We start from the raw sequence: 17,941 nt of genomic DNA on the forward strand, positions 1-17,941 counted from the left end.
GGGGCCTGTCAGGTTCCCCTGTCTATGGAATTCTCCAGGCAAGAGTATTGGAGTGGGTTGCTATTCCCTTCTTCAGGGGATCTTCCCCACCCAGGGATTGAACCTGGGTCTCCCACATTGCAGGCAGATTCTTTACTGTGTGAGCTACCAGGGAAGCCCACTCTCCAAGGAGGGGGAACAAATCCTTTTCCAAACGTAAACTTCATTTCTACTGACATCTTAGAAAATGCTGGAACAGAGGAAAAGCAGTGTGTTTAGAATAAGTCTTTTTAATTCTTACTTGCCAGGTGGACTTCAGTATAACCTCCCTGAGCCCTTGTTTCCTACTCCTTTCTTCCTCAGTGAGTTAAATATATTTTTAAAAATTTATTTTTTAAATTTAGATGTAATTAGTGTGTAACACTGTATTAGTTTCAAGTGTACACATGATGATTCAGTATTTGTATATACTGCAGAATGATCACCACAGCAAGTCTAGGTAACATCCATCACTATAAATTGTTTCAAAACTTTATTTCTTGTGATGAAAGTTTTAAAATTTACTGTTAGCAGTTTTCAGATATACAATATCATATTATTAACTATAGACACCATTACATCTCCATGACTGGAAGTTTGTACTCTCTAAACCCTTCACTCATTTCTCTCATCTCCCAACACCCCCACCCCCAAACACACAGACCTCTGGTATTTGTTAATTTGTACTCTGTATCCATGGGCTTTTGTTTTTAGATTACATGTACAAGTAAGATGTATGTGGTATTTGTCTTCTTTGACTGATTTCACTTAGCACAATGCCCTCAAGGTCCATCCATGTTGTTGCAAGTGGTGAAGTTTCATTTTTTTCTTATGGTTGAATAATATCTCATTGAATCATCCATCAGTGGACATTTAGGTTGTTTTCATATCTTGGCTATTATAAATTATTCTGCAGTGAACGTGAGGGTGCACGTATCTTTTCCAGTTTATTTCTTTGTATTCTACGGTTAAATACCCCGAAGTGAAATTGCTGGGTCATATAGTAATTCTATTTTTAATTTGCTAAAGAACCTCCATACTGTTTTCTGTAGTGGCTGCACCAATTTAAATCCCCTAAAGAGTGCACAGAGGTCTTCTTTTTCTCCACACCTTTGCCAATACTTTTTGTCTTTGGATGTTTTTATTAATAGTCATCCTGATTGATGTTAAGGTGGTATTTCAGTGTACTGTTGATTTGCAAGCATTTCCCAGATGACTAATAATGTAAAGCACCTTCTTATATACATATTGATTATTTGTATGTCTTTGTGAGATACCTGTTCAGGTTCTAAGCCCATTCAAAAAATCCGGATATTAGTTCTTTTGCTGTTGAGTTGTATGAATCCTTTTATTTGTAGATATTAACCTCTTATCAGATACATGATTTGCAAATACTTCCTCTCATTTGGCAGATTACCCCTTCATTTTGTTGATGGTTCCCTTTGCTGTGTAGCTGTCCAGTTTGATATAGTCTCATTTGTTTACTTTTGTTGCCTTTGCTTTTGATGTCTGAGCCAAAAAATCAACCTCAAGACTGACATCAAGGAGCTTACTGCCTATATTTTCTTCTGGGACTTTTATGATTTCAGAACATATATTCAAGTCCATATGATCCATTTTGAGTTAACTTCTGTGTATGGTGTGAGATGGTAATCCAGTTTCATTCTCTTGGATCCAGTTTTCCCAACATCTTTATTGAAAAGACGGCCCTTTTCCCATTGTATATTGTTAGTTCCTTTGTCATTAATTCATTGATAATACATATATTGTGGGTTTACTTCTTGGCTCTCAGTTGTGTTCCAATAATCTATGTGAATGGGCCTGTGCCAGTACAGTACTGTTTGGATGACTACAGCTTTGTAATATAGTTTGAAACCAAGGTGTAAGTTCAGCTTTGTTCTTTCTCAAGTTTGCTTTGGCTATTCTGGATTTTCTGTGCTTCCATACAAATTTTAGGAATATTTGTTCTATTTCTGTGACACATGCCATAGGAATTTTATAGAGATTGCACTCTATCTGTTGATTACTTTGAATAGTAAGGACATTTTGACACTATTAATTCTTCTAATCCATAAGCATGGACTGTCCATTTATTTTTTGTTTTCTTCAGTTTTGTTCATCAGTGTCTTACAGTTTTCATTGTGCAAGTCTTTTGCCTCTGTGGTTAAATTTATTCCTAGGTTTTTAAATTCTTTTTGATGCAGTTGTAAATGGAATTGTTTCCTTAATTTCCCTTACTGCTAGTTTGTTTGGAATGCATTGAGACGCAACAGATTTTTGTAAATTGAATTTGTATCCTGAAACTTTATTGAATTTACTAGCTCGAACAGTATTTTTTGATGTCATCTTTAGGGTTTCTCTATATAAAATCAGATCATTTGCAAACAGAGTTTTACTTCTTAAAAATGTTTTTTTCCTAATGGTTTTACTTCCAGTTAAACAGGCAGTAATAATTAGAACACTCAGGATGTGCCGACCCCAATTGGAATTTTTACTTCTTCCTTTTTGATTTGGATGCCTTTTCTTTCTCTTACTTAATTGGTCTGGCTAGAACTTGGTTGACTAGAAGTGGCTAGAGTGGGCATCTTTGCCTCATTCCTTATTTCAGAGGAAGAGCTTTCAGCTTTTCACTATTGAGTAATGATGTTAGCTGTGGGCTTGTCATATATGGCCTTTATTATGGTCAGGTACTATACCTGGTTTATTGATATTTTCTATCATAAATGGATGTTGAATTTTGTCAATGCGTTTTCTGCACTTAGATTTGTATCCTTCATTTGGTTAATGTAGTATATCACTCTTACTGGATTTTGATTAGGATTAGACCAAAAACAACGTATGAAAATATTTTGATTCCATAAAGCAAACTTGACACCTTTAGGATATCAGTGTTAGTGCAAATGAAGGCCACTTACTCAGGAGTGTTAGACCTGTGTTCAGAGTGGGTTAATTTTTACACATTATTATATTACAGGTAATCTAGTTATTGCTGATTTTTAAAGTAATGATTTCTTATTAATAACTTTTTTCCCATGCTGGTTTTCCTCATTGTAAAAATTAGGTGAGAAACCTATTCAGTATTTATATTTAGAAGACTTTCATCCATCCCAAGTTACCACAAATATTCCTTGGGATTTTTGCTTTATGTTGTTTGGGGCCATATATTCAGAATTATTTTTCTGGTGAGTAGAATGCTTTATGTAGTGAAATCTCTAAATATAGAACTGTTTTGGGGGGGGGCTTAGTGTTTATTTTTATAGTAATATAGCTGCTTCAGATTGCTTTTGGGTAAAACAGTGGTCAGCAATGGCCCCTTCCTACCTGTAGCCTGTTTTTGTAAATAAAATATCATTGGAACACAGCCACACCTGTACTCTTTAAGCATCATTCATGACCATGTTCATGTCACAAGGGGCAGAACTGAGTATCTCTGACAGAGATTGTATGCGACGCTGAAATCATTTACCATCTGGCCTTTTACAGAAAGTATGCCACGAAGGCCATATACTACACTATGCATAGTATATCCTTTTACCTCAGCTACTCAACATCCATATATATATATATATCCTATAAATAGCAGAGTTGGATTGTTTTCTTAAAACTAGTCTTGCACTTTCTGTATATTTTTATCTTGGAGCATTTAGTCCATCTACATTTAATGAAATTGCTGATATATTTGAACTTATTTGTACAATCAGTGTATTTGTTACTTCCTCCTATCATGCCTTTGTTTATGCTTCCCCTCCGCCCTCAACTTTCTCTCATTTCTTTTATTCTTTTGTTTTTTTCTTACCATGTTCTCCCCCAAAGTCCTCATGGTTTGATAATGTACTTTGTATACTCTTTAAGAAATTTAAACACTCATCTTTAACTTTTCAAAGGCTCCTTTTTTCTTCTTTGCCTATATGTAATTATTGTGTAGTTCTATTTTATAACTTCCCAAAGACATTATTACTGTTATTTTACAGTTAGTTTAAATGTATCTAAATATTTGCCACTTTCTTCATTCTGTTTTCCATCAAGATACTACTTTCCCATAGCCTAGGTATATCCCTTAATATTACTTTACTGAGGATCTGTGGTGGCAAATTCTCTTTTGACCTTCATTAAAAAAAAAAGACTGTGTTATATTAGGCCTTTCAAATTTAAAGTGATTGTTTGAGATATCTACATTAATCTCTACCATGTTTGTAACTTATCTATTCATTTTTCTTATTTCCTTTTTCTGCCTTTTCTAGTCTGAGTATTCATGTGATTCTGTTTCCTCTTGGTGTATCAATTATGACTTCCTTTAAAAGTTGTTTTTAGTGGCTGCCCTAGAATTTGAAATATACATTTATAACTAATCTACATCTTCTTTCAAATAACACTTCAGTATTTTTATAGGTACTGTAGGTACCTTAAAACCTCATCAGTGGATGTTGAATCTATCATGGGTGATCTTTTTCTTTTAACGGTAAATAGTTCACTCTACTACTTTCCTGCTTGCATGATTTCTAATGAGAATTCTAATGTAATTTATATCCTTCCTTTATAAGGAATGGTAAGCTGTTTTCCCCTCTGGCCTTTTCCTTTATTGTCTTTAGTTTTCTGTAGTTTTGAGTACAATATGCCTAGGTGCAGCTTTTTTGGTATTTATCTATCTTTCTGGATATTTTCTGAGCTTCCTGGATGTGTTTTGCTGTCTGTCATTAATTTTGGAAATTTATCAGCATTTATTGCTTCAAATATTTCTTCTCTTCCTTTTCCTATCTCTCTTAACTGAGATAGGAAGGTAAAGGGGACTGGAATTGCCTATTTGCCCTTTCCCCTAGGATAGAAAGGGGATCTTCTCTGATTTTCATCATTAGAATTTGATGGGGTTTCTCAAGGTAAACCCCAGAGAACTGTGGGGGGGGAACCCCTGAAGACTGGGTCTTCAGAGTTCTTATATAGTGAAGTGAAAGTCGCTCAGTCATGTCCGACTCTTTGTGACCCCATGGGCTATACAGTCCATGAAATTCTCCAGGCCAGAATACTGGAGTGGGTAGCTGTTCCCTTTTCCAGGGGATCTTCCCAACCGAGGGACTGAATCCAGGCCTCCTGCATTGTGGGTGGATTTTTTACCAGCTGAGCCACAAAGGAAGCCTAAGAAAACTGGAGTGGGTAGCCTATGCCTTCTCTAGCAGATCTTCGTGACCCAGGAATCAAACCAGGGTCTTCTGCATTGCAGGGGGATTCTTTACCAACTGAACTATCAGAGAAGCCCTGATATCAGGGTTCTTAACACTCCAGCTATTCCTTACTGGGTCTTCAGAAATACATCAAAGATACCATAAGTGTTTCTGCATTACTGGGTCCAGTAGCTTCTGTTTCCAGGAAACTGATCTTGGCTGTGGTTCTCTGTATTTGCCTGTTTCTCCAGATTTTGATGTTAGTGGTTTGTCCTGTGACCTTACTTCTCAGATGGATCTTTAAAAAAGTTATTGTCAGTTTGCCTAGCTTTTTCTTATTTGTGAGGATGGGAGCAATAACTGCAAGTTGTTTAATTGTGAGTTTAAATTGGAAATCCACTCTCTTTTTTCAGTTTTTCTCCCCCCTTAGCTTTTTAAAAAAAATTAGTTCACTTTCTTCAGTTGCTGCTGTTCTGGAAAGTTTCCAGCCATTATCTCTTTGTATAGTATCTTTTCACCTTTCATCTTGGATCTTTGATTATAAGACGACCATATGAATGGGTTACTAATGTGTTGTTAATGATCTGCTAAGCTGGTCACCACTGGTTGCAGGAAGCTTTATTCATTTACATCATTGTGCTATGAATGAATGTTATGTTTCTTATGTTATTATGATGTGAAACGAGTTGTGAAGTACTGTTTTAGACTTTCTCTCTCAATCATGCCTCTTATCTTTGTTCATACATATACACAAATGCACATTAAAAATGTATTCTGGCTAACGTCTTTAGATGTATATTTCAGTTTAAATGTCTCTACAAATATGTCTAATCTGCCTTTAGATCCATCTTTTTTTTTTTTTTTTCTCCCCAATTGCACTTGTCTTTAAATTTACTGAATATACTAATTTACCAGTCTTGGCAACTACCCTCTAAGAGAAAGCTAGCTTCAAGTGCAGCTCTTCTCTTCAGGTACCTGCCTGCATGTAGTGTTAAATTCTTTAAGTTCAGCATATCTTAATGGAAGGTTAGGACACTTCTAGTGTTCTGTCAGGGTAGCAGTCTAATTATATCTTAAGATACATATTTTCATCCTTCTAAGCACCGCCCCCCCCCCTTTTTTTAAACCAAAAGGTTAGTATCTTGGCATTGACCTGTACCTGGATATTATCAACCCTAATGATTGATTATCAGAACTTTCCCTGTTTACTTCAACAGTATCAAGCTCACTGCTTTAACAAGAGTACTGTTACAGGTAACCTTAAAAAATTAGCTTTTTTAAAATGGGTTGTGGAAAATTTTCTTACTTTGGAATATCACTAATATTCCTTAAGTCCCATGACATTAAACAGCAAAAATAGTATGAAAGCATTAAGGTTGATGTGTGGTTTGGAAACACTTAAATAGATATAGTCATGTAGTCATGTAAGGGGCTTCCCTGGTGGCTCAGACAGCAAAGAATCTGCCTGTAATGTGGGAGTCCCGGGTTTGATCCCTGGGTAGGAAAGATTCCCTGGAGGAGGGCATGGCAACTCACTCCAGTATTCTTGCCTGGAGAATCCCCATGGACAGAGGAGCCTGGTGGGCTACAGACCAAGGGGTCAGTAAAGAGTTGGACACAACTGAGTGATAAAGCAGTCATGTACACCATCTGTAGATTATTTAGCCACTTTGAAACCACAGTTACTAATGGAATGAAGGCTTTAAAAAATTGGAACGCTATTTATATGAAAGAGGTATTCAGCTAGCAACTCCGCATCTTATAAAGTTTATAATGCCTGCTGGTTCACAGACCTTCTTTCATTAGTTGTTGAAAATGCCACATTTTTACTAATATAGACAAGATACTTGGTATTTTCCAGAAGTTTTCTAGTTTGCCTTTGCTTGCTGAAAGTAGTCTCACTGAAGTTCATATACCAATTTATGTAAACTTTCAAGATAGTGTTGTTCCTTTCTAGATAAAACACCTCTGTCCACAGTCCAGCTCCAGTGCTGCATTAACCTTCTTTAATAGTACTCAAGCTCACTTTTTGTAGGTCATCCTTTTCTTTCATAATTTCTTTCTTGTAAAGTAATTTTTATTGGGAGTATAGTTGACTCACAATATTCTTAATTTCTGCTGTACAGCAGAGTGAACCAGTTATACATGTAGCCACTCTTTTTAGATTCTTTTCCCATACAGGTAATTACAGAGTATTGAGTAGAGTTCCCTGTGCTGTATAGTATGTTATTATATTTTATATACAGTAGTGTGTATGTTTCCCAATTTATCCCTCCCACCCATCCCCCTTGGTAACCTTAGTTTATTTCCCTACAACTATGACTATTTCTGTTTTGTAAATAACTTCATTTGTGTGTAAGCAATGTTGTTGTTGTTCAGTTGCCCAATTGTTTCTCACTCTTTTTGACACCATGGATTGCAGCATGCCAGGCCTCCCTGTCCCTCATCATCTCCTGGAGTTTGCCCAAGTTCATGTACATTACATCAGTACATGTAATGTACCATCCAGCCATCTCATCTTCTGTTGCCTTCTCCTTTTGCCATGTCATCTTCTGTTGTCCCCTTCTCCTTTTGCCTTCAGTCTTTCCCACTATCAGAGTCTTTTCCAATGAACTGGCTCTTCACATCAGGTGGCCAAAGTATTGGTGCTTCAGCATCAGTGCTTCCAATGCATATTTAGGGTTGAATTCCTTTAAGATTGACTGGTTTGATTTCCTTGCTGTTCAAGGGACTCTCGAGTGTTCTCTAGCACCACAGTGTGAAAGCATCAATTCTCTGGCACTCTGCCTTCTTTAAGGTCCAACTCTTACAGTCGTACCATGACTACTGGACAGACCATAGCCTTGACTATATGGACCTTTGTCAGCAAAGTAATGTCTTTGCTTTTTAACACTGTCTAGGTTTGTCTAGCTTTCCTGCCAAGAAGCAGTTGTCTTATGATTTCATGGCTGCAGTCACCATCCACAGTGATAGAAGCAGTATCACGTGATATTTGTCTTTCTCTTACTGTGTATGACAGACTCTGGGTCCATCCATGTTGCTATAGATGGCATTATTTTGTTTGTTACTTTTTTTATGACTGAGTAATATTTCATTGTATATATGTACCACATCTTATTTATCCATTTCTCTGTGGATGGACATTTAAGTTGCTTCCAGGTTGCTGGCTATTATAAACAGTGCTGCAGTGGACACTGGAGTGCTGCATGTATCTTTTGGAATTGTGGTTTTCTTTGGTTATGTGCCCAGGAGTGGAATTACTAGATCATATGGTAGTTCTCTTTTTAGTTTTGAAAGAACCTGTATACTGGGGCTTCCCAGGTGGTGCTAGTGGTAAAGAACCCGCTTGTCAATGCAGGAAATATAAGAGATGCAGGTTCAATCCCTGCCTTGGGAAGATCCCTTGGAAGAGGGCATGGCAACCTACTCCAGTATTCTTGCCTGGAGAATCCCATGGACAGAGGAGTCTGGAGGGCTACAGTCTACAGGGTTGCAGAGTTGGACATGACTGAAGCAACTCAGCATGCACAACACATGCTGTTCTCCATAGTGGTTGTACCAATTGATACTCCTACCAACAGTGTAAAAGGGTTTCCTTTTCTCCACACCCTCTCCAGCATTTATTATTTCTAAATTTTGATGGCCATTCTGACTGATGTGATACCTCATTGTACTTTTGATTTGCATTTCTTTAATAATCAGTGATGTTGAGCATCTTTTCATGTGCTGTTTAGCCATTTGTATGTCGTCTTTGGAGAAATGTCTGTTTAGAGCTGCCTATCTTTTGATTTAGTTGTTTTGTTTTTGATACTGAGTTGCATGAATTGTTTGTGTACTTTGGAGATTAATCCCTTGTTCACTTCGGTTGCAAATTTTTTCTCTCATTCTGTGGGTTGTCTTTTTGTTTTGTTTATGGTTCTTTGCTGTGCAAAAGCTTTTAAATTTAGGTCCCATCCATAATTTCTTATACATAGTATAAGAAATATGTCATTGGATTTAGTGTATTATTAGTCATTGTATAACTAAAATTTTTGACTAAGTAACTGAGTTTGAGCAAGCTCCGGGAGTTGGTGATGGACAGGGAAGCCTGGTGTGCTGCAGTCCATGGGGTCACAAAGAGTCAGACACGACTGAGTGAGTGAACTGAACAGTGTTGTATAGAAAAATCATTCAAGCTGGCATGCTTTCTCTGTGTCTTCTGTAGTGGAAGTGTAAAAAGTTGTAGGAAGGAAGAAGGCTATAGATATTCCAGATCAGCAGTGACTTCCTCCTTCCTGCCATGTGGTTCATATACCTCTCCATTTCTCCATGATACTTATCTATCTTATTAATCTTAACCTTTCTAAAATTTTACATTTAAGAAAATCTAAAGTACCAGGAAATAGTAGAGGTATAATTATTTAGTGCTTTGTATACAAACAAACCTTTATTTCTAGACTTCTATGTTTTATGTTTTTGACATATTTCAGAAGTCAATTTTAGAAGAGAATAGGTGTTCCACCAACCTGAAGAGAGGAGCAGTAAGGTTTTCATACAGAGATACTCTTCGTAAGATACCTGAAGCCTGTTTAACTCAGAGGAAACATATAGCATATGTTTACATTGGTCATACATGCAGGGTAAAGCCATTCTCTGCCTGTGGAAGACAAATATCAAGTGTTTGAGTTAAACAGAAGTAATTCTTGTTCTGCAAAAAAGTACTTTTCTGTTTGATTTTGCAAAGCGTTCTATTAACTCATCTACCTATTGCAATTAACGTGAATTCCCTCTGATCTGAATTTTGGAAAGCTTTCCTTAAGTATTTAGAATTTATTCCTATAGAATCTATTATCAGTCATTCATTTAAATCAAGCTTTTATGGTAGTATTTGAATATGAGCAGTTAGACAACACAGTTTTAAATCTTACCCAGTTGAAAATCAAAGAATTTTTTTTCATAGCACTGCATTCTAAAGACAACTGTGTGTGATAATGTTTACAGTTAGGTAGAGGGTCAGAAATAAAACTTGACTCTAGGCTTTCTGATACCCAAAAATCTGCCTCTGACCAATGTTATGTGACTGAATATTCTTCCGACTAAAGGTACTACAAAATGAATTTTCAGTTAGGGTTCTCAACAGTTAACGATCACAACTACAATTTTCAAGTAGATCTCTCAAGTTTCCTAACTTTTTAAATGACACACAGAGCCTGAAACTGTGTCTCTTCATGGTTTAAAATAAGATCTGTTTTTTAATTTTTTGACAAAAAGTGACCTTGGACTTAAGAAAAAAATAAAAGGTTATCCCAATGGCATAAGGAGACAAGAATGGGAAATAGAATGCCCACTTAAAAACTATTGTTCTGTAAGCCATCCATAAAGTTGAACACTGAGAAAAAATTTCTGTAACTCCTACTTTATGTAAGAAATACCAGGTTATGCTATGATGGTTTAAATCTAAATTTGAGTACCCTCCCAAATAAATACTGAGTCAGATTAATTTTATGAAAGAAGATATGTTGGTGTTTCATAACTCTATTCACACTTTTATTCCAATTAATGACTTCAACTTTCTTTTTAGACAGTGACTACAGACATTGTCAACATGGTTTTAACTTCTAAAGTAAACATGGTCAGATTCTGAAATGAGCAGCAAGTACTTAAGAGATTCAAAGGTGTTTAAGCTTACATATAACCTACATATTTTTAATTAAATTTAATCAAAAAACTTAAATCTTCTTAAGCCATGGCACGGCAGATTGAGCAGTCCTTTTTTGGCAATGGATGGTCAAGGTGCCATCTGTCTTTGAAGTGGACACCTGAAAGTATGTGTGGAGAGCGGGCCTGGTCAAGCACATGCAGTGCCTATTAACTGAAAATTAACAGAATTAATAGAATGCAAAGAGTTTGATTGCAGTACATATTTCATATGCCTCTTGTCATATTTCTTCTAACCATGAAGCCTGGTCTTTTCTCCTTCACGTCTCACTCAGTTACACCTCCTCCAAGAAGCCACTAGTGACTCATCTGAAAAAGACCTCTGTCTAGTAAAAACTCAAAATTATTTTGATGGTTATCTGTGTCTCCCCAACTAGAGTGTAAACAGTAAAGTTAGGGAACCCTGTTTGTCTTGTTCTCTGCTAGTACGGTAGCAGGCACATACTAGGAGTGCGGTACTTGATGTTCCCCTGTAATCCGTTTTCCTCTGTTTGAAACCGCCCCTCTCTCCTCCCAGCGCTGGCTTCTTCATGCTCCTAAAACAAAGTCTATCTTATGGCTTTTAAGATGCTGCTTGACTTGGTCCCTGTCCACTTCTCTAAACTCGGAGAAAGTCCTTATTGGCTTTCTCTCAGTTCCTCACATATGCCAAGGTTGTTTGTCAGCCTTTGTAGTCATCTCTTCTGCCTGAAATGCCCTACCTCTCCTATAAGCTTGTTCTTTTGTACTATTCAGTGCTCAGATATTTAGAGAGGTCTTCTATAGTACCCCACACTATAATGTTATGGCTCTCCGAAATAAATTTGGTCATTTGTTTGGTTTTCCTCATCTGCATGTTAGCAGAGCCTTACATATTACAGCTCAAGCTCTTAAAAACAGTGACACTTGGTAAATCCTCAAATATGATTAAATGAACACTGTGCTGGGAAACTTAGCCAGCAAGTTTAACTCAGCAGTTAAGCCTCTTTTAAAATATCTAGAGCTAGTATCATCCAGTCTCCTCTAAAACAGATACGACTTGACCTTTACTGTGTCATAAGGCAAGCCCTGCTGTTTAACACCTGGCTCAAATAGATGCTTTTTTATATCTTCTACCCGTTATTTTTGTGCTTGGTACACCCAACAGTGGAAACAGCAGGTTTGCTTGCTCTTCACAGGGTATCTTTTTAGGCTATCCTCATCATTCATTTTCTTCTTTACACATCCTCTGTTCATCCATTGATGTTAATTTCTAAACTTCTTGCCACTCTGGACATAGTTTTTTTTGCCAATCAGTGGCTATATTTATTTTTTTTAAACTTTACAATGGCGTCCAGTTCTGAACAGAAACTACTAATGATGGATTAACTCACATGGAGTATAGTGAGACTGTTATAACATGGTTGAAGATTTCATTAATTTTTTTTTTTGGACCCCCATAGTCAACAGCCGGAGAAGGCAGTGGCACCCCACTCCAGTACTCTTGCCTGGAAAATCCCATGGACGGAGGAGCCTGGTGGGCTGCAGTCCATGGGGTCGCTAAGAGTCGGACACGACTGAGCAACTTCACTTTCATGCATTGGAGCGACTTCACTCTCTCTTTTATGCATTGGAGAAGGAAATGGCAACCCACTCCAGTGTTCTTGCCTGGAGAATCCCAGGGACGGGGGAGCCTGGTGGGCTGCCATCTATGGGGTTGCACAGAGTCAGACATGACTGAAGCAACTTAGTAGGAGCAGGATAGTCAACAGCACCCAGAGCTCACAGTTTTAAAATCTTTTTCTCACATGAATACAGATCTCCTTCTGCCCAGATCAGTGGGTATGCATATGTGAGTGTGTGTGACTTCCCTGTTTGCTATCTAATAAAGGAGATAAGCTGTGAGTGCAAAAGTAGTAATAAAAGGTAGAACGTGATAAATGCTAGGGATATACAGGAGAGAGGTTTTTACCTGGTGGTATGACCATCATGAGCTAGGGGTATGTTTGAAGAACAGATCATCTGAGGGGAAAAAGAATATGTGAAGGAGAATAACAAGAGATAAAATGAGGCCAGATTCTGGAAAGCCAGAAACCATGCTGAGTACACACTGAGTGCTCAGTGAAGACACCTGTGTGTTAAGAAGAAAAATTTAGCATGATGGAGGATACACAGGCAGCAGAAAGCTGGTTAGAAAACAAGTGCAATGGGTACGGGGAATGGGTATCTGAAATATTTCACAGGCATAGACCTAGAGGACTAGAGAAAGCTGATTTATCAAATCTTAGTGTGGTTGGTTCTCTCTCATTTTCTTTACAACTCATACACATTGAGTGAGCCTTGCCATGCAAAGAGATGCTTCTTGTCTTTGGGTCCATATCTGTCATCCCTTCATCCTAGTTGTCCTCATCTGTTCATTGTCCCTGCTGAAAGTAAGATCAACATGAATTGTATTACGCTGTTTCCTTTCTGAAATACGATTACATAAATAAAACAATGCCACAGTAAGATTCCTTTTCCCTTGCTATAGACTTTACTGACCCCAAGAGATGCTATTTAAAAAATATCCTTCAGTAGGTCCTGGTCCGTAATAATGCCACATGCAATTTGCTCTGTAGTACATTCTGGCCTGCCTTAAGCATTGATAAATTCTGCATCAAGATACTTGGTAGGTTGCCCAGTTCCAAGATACTCTGGTAGGACTGATTCAGTCCTGAAGGAATATGAATAACAAATAACTTACTCATTAATAATCAGATCAGGAGCAAAACACAGCATATTTGCACATGATTGTCTGTATGATCTCCACCCCAAGGCAAATGCCATGAGGAACATCCATGAATATTGCAGTAGAGTCATTTGGTCATCCAGATGTAAGTTCCTGAATCCTGAATTAAGAGGAATAAAAGGTATGAGGAAGCACTCTAGTTGCCAAAGAGAAGATCCTCTCTCTGGGAACTGCCAGTTTTGGAAGATGCTAATAGAAGAAATGAAGTGTTAAGTGGACACAGTTCTCCTTTGTCATTTGACATGTAAGACCAAAGCTCTCAATAATTTTTTAATAGTATTCAATGTTAGAAAAAAGAGTAGCCAGTTTTTGTCACCTTTTGCTTATTTGAGTAAATATGGACTAAAGACTAAAATGCTATATTAAAAAGTAAAACAGAAAGCCAAGAATCCTGGCAGACATTACTCAATCAGTGGATTTAAGTTAAAAAAATGCTCCTGATATGTATACCTCTCTACCTCACGGACGGAGGAGCTAAGAGTCGGACACGACTGAGTGACTTCACTTCACCCCTTGACTAAGTAGGGATGACAGGAAACCATGGGACCAAGGTGATACAGAGCCAGAGTGTTTTATGTAAAACATTCTAAGGTTTACACCTTAGTGCTCTTATCTTTTGCATCTTACCTGGTATTGCCTTTGCCCATTTCACAGCTGCAATCACCTGCCGCCCACCTAACATGTTGAGTGCGGTCATGATCCGCCAAGTTGAATCTGGAATAGAGCTGTCATATCCTGCATATAACACCTCGGGTTCAATGACTTCCAGCAGTGACACCAGCGTAGGTGTGAGTTGTGGTAATGTTGCAGGAACTATTGTTTTGTTAGCAGGATTTTCAGATGTTTCTTGCGAGACTCCTGTAGTGGCCTGCTGAATTCCTTTTATCTTTTTCTTTGTTTTTCGAGCTGTGGGTATATTAAAAAAAATACATAGAAATCAGCTGTAATGGGAAAGTTTGGAGAGCGTGGTTTATTCAAGAGGTATTTCAGTTGCTGAAACTAATTTGAAAAAGAAATCTTTTATGTAGCAGTTATGATAAAGTGACACGAAAGAAGAGAAAAACAGTTTTTCCTGAAAGCAAAGAATCAAGAGGAACCCGTTCATTTAATTTCCTCTACAAACAAGACAGTTACTTCTTCATTACAGTTAAATGTCTTACTATGTTAAAACAATATAAACATATCACTTACATATTCTTCCATTAAAGTAATTTCTGTCTCAATTTCACTCCAAAGTAAAAATTTCATTAGTTATACAAGGCAAATTACTATCAACTGAAAGAATTTAAGTTTGTAATACCAGTAACTGTGGTGGCTTAGGGTTAATCTAAATTGTGGGTGTAATGAAGAGAGTGATACTGTTTATCGTCTTGCACAAAGTCCCCTTCTTATCAAGATAGTAAGAAGATCTTGCACAGGAGATCATGCATGCAGAAAGGTCCCCATTTCACCTTTATATTATGTATACTATACTATATGGGATTTAAAATCTTTGTGGCCATTCAGAGAAAATATATAAATTACCACTGGGTATAATTTCTTTTATAAGAGATTTTAACTGATAACTCTATAAGCCTAAAGTATCTATTTTCATATCATATATAAAGTAACTTTTATTTTTGACTTAGTTTGGAAAAGTATAATTGAATTAAAACATGGATTCCGTAGATTTTTTTAGCAGACATATTCATATTCTTGAATTTACTTGTTCCAGTGACAAATGAAAATATTATTCTTTTCTGGTTATATGTGGGGCCAAAGCAAGCAAATTACGGTATTCTTAAAGAGAAATTACTCAGAACTCCAAGGAAGGACAAGGAATGCAAGTTGTATGAAAGCAGAAGTGTATCTGTCTCAGTTATCAGGTATGCAGACCATTGTGTTAAGGAAAAGTAAATGATAGTCACATTTAAAAATAATTATTATATATTTTGTCCCTAAAATGACAAAGTACATAGTTTGTGGAGGACAGATGTAGGGGCAAGAACTATGTATATCCATGTGCAGTGTTGGGGGTAAAAAAAAAAAAAAACCCTGTCGTTTGGTTGGGTAGAATGGTCCCATTTCTTACTGTGCTCTGTGCTCAAACATTTAAGAATTTTCCGTTAATGTTTCAAAACAGAGAAATACAATCATGACAGACATGCTCTAATTTATTTTACCATGCTCTATTGAAGACACAGTATGGTGCAGTAGAGAGCATAAATATGAAACCAACATGTTGGAATATAATCCTGGCTCTGCCACTGAGTAGCTGGGTATCTGTGCCCTATTCTCTGGGCCTTGTTTCCTCTTCTATAAAATGAGGATAATGTCAGTACCTACCTCATAGGATCTGTTGATAATTAAATCAGTTAGAATATATAAAATGCATAAAACAGTTCTTGGCACACGATCACCATCTCAACTGGTAGTAAAATACAGTTGGAAAATATTCTGAATTCACGTAGTCCAAGTTTAAAGAGGAGTGACAAAGTTAAAAATGGAAGAGCTCCTAGACATTAAGGGAACTCTTTAAACAACCAAAGTTATCATATCTTACTGACACCCAGGCCTCAAAATCAGGAAGTATATATTTTGTTGACAAATGAGAACATGCATGTCCCAAATAAATACACTGAAACAGTACTTTAAAAACTACTATTAACCATAACTTTAAATTTGTCTAGAATATGTGTTCTTACACTCTACATTAGAGCAGAAGAAAGAATAATGACAAACTGGAGGACTTTAAAGTATTCTCACCTTATCATAAAACTTCTATAAGAGAACACAGGCAAAAGATTTTCTGACAATCATACCCATGTTTTCTTAGGTAAGTCTCACAAGGCAATAGAAATAAAAAGACAATCTAAAGACAGGAAGAAAATACTTGCAAATGATTCAACAGAGCTTAATTTTCAAAATATACAAACAGCTCATACAACTTGTCAACAAAAATCAAACAACCCCCCTTTTTTGGTGGCCTATAGGCATGTGAAAAGATGATTAACACTGCTTAGAGCTCCAGATGAAAGTTAAACTTGGTGTGTATTCGGGAAAGCATCTAAAGATGTTAAAGCAGCCGCACTGTATTAGTGATAGGACCAAATGCTGAGTTTGTTCTTTGAATGAACTACTTGGGGAATTAAAGGAAAGCAGTAAAACTGGGGCTGGAGGGCAAAACATATAAACCAGTCACTAAAAGCTGGCATGCATTAATACATATTCATTTAAATGGTCAGAGAGAAGGAAGATGAAACTAAAATATGCACAGAGATGTAAGAAATGAGGAATAACTATCTGGTTTTGGTAATAAATTATCCTTGTGGCACTGAATGTCTACGTGAATTTGTAGTCAATCTCTGTAGCTTTGGTAACACCTATAAGAAGATGGGCATTTATCATTTTCTTTAAATCAATGTTTAACACATTGGCACCCTGTAGTAAAGTTTAAGAACGTAGGCATGCTGGGAAAAAAGTGGGCTAAGTGATTGATGTGTCATGAATGTTTCTAAATATGGTGAAGAAAAGACTAATCTTTTTTGCTATCAAAGTAATATGAAGAACTGAGAATGTTCTTGTGTGGATTGGGGAATTAAGACTGCAGTTACAGCCATAAATCTACTTTATGTTTTAAAACATGTACGCAGTATGTACTGGATAGCCCCAACAGTTAGTCTCTTTTCTGTCAGAAGAACCACATGGATTTCATCCTTCCTCTAATAGCACCATATACAAGATTCAGTTCAGTTCAGTCAGTCAGGTCCGACTCTTGGCGACCCCACAGACTGCAGTACGCCAGGCTTCCCTGTCCATCACCAACTCCTGGAGCTTGCTCAAACTCATGTCCATCAAGTTGGTGATGCCATCCAACCATCTCATCCTCTGTCATCCTCTTCTGCTCCTGCCTTGAATCTTTCCCAGCATCAGTCCTTGCAATGAATATTCAGGACTGATCTCCTTTAGGATGGACTGGTTGGATCTCCTTACAGTCCAAGGGACTCTTTCAAGAGTCTTTTCCAACACCACAGTTCAAAAGCATCAATTCTTCAGTGCTCAGCTAGCTTTACGGTCCAACTCTCACATCCATACATGACCACTGGAAACACAATAGTCTTGACTAGATGGACCTTTGTTGGTAAAGTAATGTCTCTGCTTTTGAATATGCTGTCTAGGTTGGTCATAACTTTGCTTCCAAGGAGCAAGCGTCTTTTAATTTCCTGGCTGCAGTCACCATCTGCAGTGATTTTGGAGCCCCCCAAAATAAAGCCTCTCACTGTTTCCACATCTATTTCCCATGAAGTGATGGGACCGGATGCCATGATCTTAGTTTATGGAATAT

General features: G+C 37.2%; 1 protein-coding gene across 8 annotated transcripts in view; it reads right to left on the bottom strand.

Moving 5' to 3' along the window:
- Positions 1-17,941, bottom strand: part of NR3C1 (nuclear receptor subfamily 3 group C member 1) — a 120,092-nt gene that overhangs the window by 5,756 nt on the left and 96,395 nt on the right. For 7 of the 8 annotated variants that reach the window (XM_019965165.2, XM_019965162.2, XM_070793734.1 and 4 more), the window contains exons 5-7: positions 14,245-14,523; positions 13,573-13,717; positions 9,680-9,810 (exon numbers count right to left, since the gene is read on the bottom strand). In XM_019965165.2, coding sequence (XP_019820724.2) covers positions 9,680-9,810; positions 13,573-13,717; positions 14,245-14,523 — 555 coding nt within the window. The other variant, XM_070793736.1, reaches the window with a different exon arrangement.

Source organism: Bos indicus, chromosome 7, assembly GCF_029378745.1.
Source record: "Bos indicus isolate NIAB-ARS_2022 breed Sahiwal x Tharparkar chromosome 7, NIAB-ARS_B.indTharparkar_mat_pri_1.0, whole genome shotgun sequence".
Classification (NCBI taxonomy): Eukaryota; Metazoa; Chordata; class Mammalia; order Artiodactyla; family Bovidae; genus Bos; species Bos indicus.